Here is a 5,000-nt window from a genome sequence, read left to right as displayed (position 1 = left end):
AAAGGTTTCACCCGGACCTGTTACGGCCTACGAATTCTACTGCTAACTCCCAAAAAAGACCTGGCCCGTCTCAAAGAACTTTAGATGAGGTTGCTGTGAAGAAGCCAAAATTGATCCACGTACCCATTACATCAGACGCTCTGGTAGATGCGTGTACGGAGCTTGTCACCGTGAACGGTAGACCGTTTTCCTTAATGACTTTAGAAAAATAATAGACCCCATACAACAAGCAATTGGAAATGGTTTCACAATTAATTCAGCCAACATTCGCGAGAGGGTCACAACACTCGCTGACAGCGAAAGGAGAAAATTGATCGATGAGCTTAGTGGCAGGCTTATCATGCTGAAAATCGATGGTGCCACTTGCAGAGATCGCTCTGTTTTGGGGATTAATGTGCAATATGCACAAGGAGAAAACATTGTGTTACGGACATTGGCTGTTCGAGAACTGTGCGAAAGACATACGGCCTCCTACATATCTTCTGTGGTACAGGAGGTGTTGGAGGAGTACAAAATCAGTCTGAAGCAGGTGTACTCTATCACTGCGGACAACGGTGCCAACATGCAGAAGGCAGTGCAACTATTGTCCGACCTGCAAGCAACAGGCAATGACGAAGAGGCTAGAAGTAACGCACAGTGTTCCGTACGGCGCCTCCTCGCAGAATGCTGTTTTCGCGATTAAAATAAACTTTTCAGTGTGATGACAACCATCACACCTATTGTATAGCTCATTTGAAAGAGGAGGTTGTCGTCTTCAAAATAAGACCAACTAGAATTGCGGTGGTTAATGTATGGGTTGATTGATTAAATCAAATAGGTAACAGTATTCCGAACACATCTGACCAAATAAGTAACAGTACTCCGTACAACTTCATTACATTAAAACGGTGCACTACCAATGGGTTTCATGACCGATCTAATGTGTATGTGTTTGTGAAGTGCTAAACTAATTGTTATTCGTTCCATGAAGAGTTTAAGTGAATATAACACGGTAAAAATAACATAGCAACCGCGTATGGAAGTGCCGTTCTTGGCTGCAATGTAGCTTGTTGCAACAAGGTTGCAACAAGCTACTTCCGGCTAGCATGCATGTTGCTTTCAAAGTTATCTTTACCGTGTTGTAGTCATTCAAACTCTGTTTTGAAGGGATAGTTTGACAACAAACAAACACACCAACATTATAATTGCATGAAAACCATTGCTAATGCAGCATTTTAAGGTAAATCAGATGTACGGAATACTGTTACTTATTTGTTCAGACCGACGGAAGCTAGCGGCACATGGCTAACCGGCACTTGGCACAAATAATCAATCCATACATTAACCACAATGCTCCACTGTAAGTACATGTGGTCTTATTTTGAAGACGACAACCTCCTCTTTCACATGAGCCATTCAATACGTGTGATGGTTGCCATCACACCGAATGGCATTGTTTTGATTGCGGAAACGCCATTCTGCGAGGTGGCGCTGTACGGAACACTGTGCGTTACTTCTACTGGTGCAGACACGGATGCTGACACGGGGAGAGATCCTTATGTTGAAATTGATTCTGTTGATCAGGGGAAGATATTGCGCAGCGTGCGTTGTTCAGCACACACTTTACAACTAGCAGTTGATGATGCATTGAAAGAGAAGGGGGTGTCTAACGTCATTGCTAAAGCACGCCATGTTGCTAAAAGTTGCGCACTCCAAATGTTGTGGCCGTCATTAAAAGAATGGGCCACAAGAGGGCCATAGTCGACTGCCCCACGCGCTGGCATTCTACACACGACATGCCAGAGCGACTTTGCGAGCTCAGATCATTTTGTGATGACATGTCGCCTACCGTCAATGAGCTGCATTTAAGTGAACCCGAGTGGCAGGCCATTTCAAATGTAGTCAATGTGTTGAAACCTGCAAAAATTACAACCAAATGCATCCAATCAGAACAGCTTACCGCAGGTGACTTTTACGGCCAGTGGCTTAAGTGTGTGCTAGATACCGACAAAATCGACAGCCCCTTTGCCAAACGACTGGTCCAGTGCATGAAATCACGTCAACACACACTGTTTGAAAATGATGCATTCGTGGCCGCCTTATTTGTCGACCCTAGGTACAGGCTGTTTTTGACAGATAATCAGGCTGATATGGCGAAATTACACCTGTGCCGCACTTGGGATATGATCCAAAACCTGTCCGCCGCCTCCACAGACAGCGCAGCTGAGCGTTCATCATCATCATCTGAAGATGATGACGAAATTGAGAAGCTGCTGATGGCAAAAGAAAGAGAAACCACTGTCGTACAAAAGGGCAGAGTTCCCATTGCATCGTTGTTAGACGCCTATTGCAGAGAAGCGCGTTTAAAGCGCACAGAATGTTCTTCGTTATTGGGCGTCCATGGCCGCTTCAAATGCAGATATGCACAAACTCGCAATGTCCGTCATAGCGCTCCCCGTGACCCAAGTCAGCGTGGAGCGCGCATTTTCATCTTTGAAGTTTATTCTTTCTCCGCTTAGGTCGTCCCTGAATGACAAAATGCTGGAAGACATTCTTTTCATTCGCTTGAATAAACTATTTGGAATGTAGGCCGACCCATTTGCTTTCCGTCTTGTTAATTAACGTCAGATAGAAGGGGAGCCTTCTGCTTTTGTGACTGACTATATACATGATTTCTTTTATTTTTATGTTTTTATTATTATCATTGGCTGTTACTGTTAGCCATATTTTTTGCATCGTGGAAGGCAATTACTCTTAGGCCTGTCAGTCACTCATCTTTTTTTGTTTGTTTAAAAATGCAAGGTAGGCTATAGCCTCTTTTTCTTATTTTTTTTGCGAACTGTTAAATGTGAGCCACTGTTATAGGCTATAATTGCCTAGGCTATGTGTGTTGATAAACAATAGGGCCTACCTGATAATACATACAGCCTAATTTCAAGTAGGCCTAAGAAAAACTTGACAAAAAACTTTGTTACGGTATGAATACCGGTAGGCCTACTGGACGGCCTTTCCCCCAACAGTTGGAATTTGTTGTTGCCGGAGTCATGGCATAACCACGTGTCTTAAAGTCGTGAAGTTTGTGTGGAAATGTTCCCTTTTAAAAAATAAACACATTTGAAATAATTGTATGTCTATTTACTTATTATTATTATTATTATTATTATTATTATTAATATTAATGTTAATATTAATATTAACAGGCTAAGAATATAATTATTATTTAATAATGGTTGTAAATATTATTACATTTGGTTTAAGCTGGAAGAGAAAGATGTGACATTTCATAGCATTAAACAGCTGACAGGAACAAAATTAACCGTTCCGAGAACAGTATTTTTTGGTTCTAACCGGTTCGGGAACGTCAATTTATTGGTGGAACACAAAACCGGAAACATAATTCCGTTTCTGTTCGGAACGAACCGATTGGGAAAAAATAACGTTTCAAAGCCCTGGTTAGCACTAATACATACAATGTGCCTGTATAATTAACTTGTAAGGCATGTACAAAGCAAAATCAAACATTTGTTACGCACGTATTCGCAAATGTCTTGTTCATGCACAATTAGGGATTTATTACCAATTCAACCTTAGTAAGGACCTAGTAGGCCTTAGCGTTTGCTTAGTACATGCCTTACAAGTTACTTATGCAGGCATTAACATTGTATGTATTAGTGCTTATAGATGTATCCCTAAAATGTGTTACTGTTTGGATTTCAGTAGCATAGTATCTGCAGCTCAACAAAGATCTAAGGGGCTACAAAATGGCGCGTTGACACATTGCACATTGCATTTCATGTCCACCTTTACTTTCCCAATCTCTACACATAATGGCACATAACGTACACATACTGCACAGGTGTTTAATTGCATTTTGTTACTCTGTGTTTGCACATACAAGGACAGTTTAGTTAAATCTAATCTAATCTAATCTAATTGCTGTCCAGGTGAGCACGAGCACTAATGTAATCTAATCTCTAATTCACACTCCCCCTAGTGGAGAATACCTCATCACTGCGTCCAGGAGTGTACCATTCCAGCATGATCTCCAAAAATTCTGTGCTCCTGGACACGGATGTTAAGGGCACAAAATCTGTGTCCAGGAGCACGGATTTTGCCAAAATTCCGTGCTCCTGGACACAGAATTGTTTTCCGTGCTCCTGGACACGGAATTGTTTTCCGTGCTCCTGGACACGGAAGTGCTTTCTATAGGCTATTACCACAGCACTGTGTAACTCTATCATTAGAAAATACATACCAAATGCTAATTCTAAACAAAATAATGCTATATCAATTTAAGTTGTGCCCTGACCAAAACATTCCCTAACCTTAACCTGTCATTAAAGACATATTTTTGAGAAATATCTTTTCCAGTTGGTTGCTAGGCTATCAAATTCATATAATGAATGAAAGAAAACTAGCTGTGCCCGGACGAAAACAATCCCTAACCCTAACCTGTCAGTAGGAAATGTTTTTTTTGAGAAAAAATATTTGAAATTAGAAAAATCCTGAGAAAACACAAGACTGTGGAAACAGAGCTGTGGGAGTAGCCTATAGAGAGAGCACTTCTCTGTGTCCATCACGGAAAACAATTCCGTGTCCAGGAGCACGGAATTTTGGCAAAATCCGTGCTCCTGGACACGGATTTTGTGCCCTTAACATCCGTGTCCAGGAGCACAGAATTTTTGGAGATCATGTTGACCATTCAGGCCTGCACACACACACACACACACACACACACACACACACACACACACACACACACACACACACACACACACACACACACACACACACCTCTCTCACACACACAGACAAATCCACTAATATAATCGTATCTAATGTTCCAGGTGACCAGCCGGTGGTGTTCACACTCCCCCTAGTGGAGAATGTGTCGTCACTGCGGCCCGGCGTGTACCAGTCGGGTCTGCTGCCGGTTGACAACAAGCCGTTGGAGATGGCGGTACTGAAGAGAGTCAAGGAGCTCATGCAGGAGACCGATGCACACACGGCCGCCATGCACA

General features: G+C 42.3%; 1 protein-coding gene across 1 annotated transcript in view; it reads left to right on the top strand.

The window, feature by feature from the left end:
• The window catches only part of sh2d3ca (SH2 domain containing 3Ca), a 123,132-nt gene that overhangs the window by 90,469 nt on the left and 27,663 nt on the right, over window positions 1–5,000 (top strand). The window contains exon 14 of the mRNA XM_063209744.1: window positions 4,827–5,000. This exon is cut by the window's right edge and continues 20 nt beyond it. Coding sequence (XP_063065814.1) covers window positions 4,827–5,000 — 174 coding nt within the window. The remainder of the gene's footprint in view (window positions 1–4,826) is intronic.

Source organism: Engraulis encrasicolus, chromosome 11 (assembly GCF_034702125.1).
Source record: "Engraulis encrasicolus isolate BLACKSEA-1 chromosome 11, IST_EnEncr_1.0, whole genome shotgun sequence".
NCBI classification, from domain to species: Eukaryota; Metazoa; Chordata; class Actinopteri; order Clupeiformes; family Engraulidae; genus Engraulis; species Engraulis encrasicolus.
Note: the sequence above shows the minus strand (reverse complement) of the source record. Positions and strands in the feature narration are given on the sequence as shown.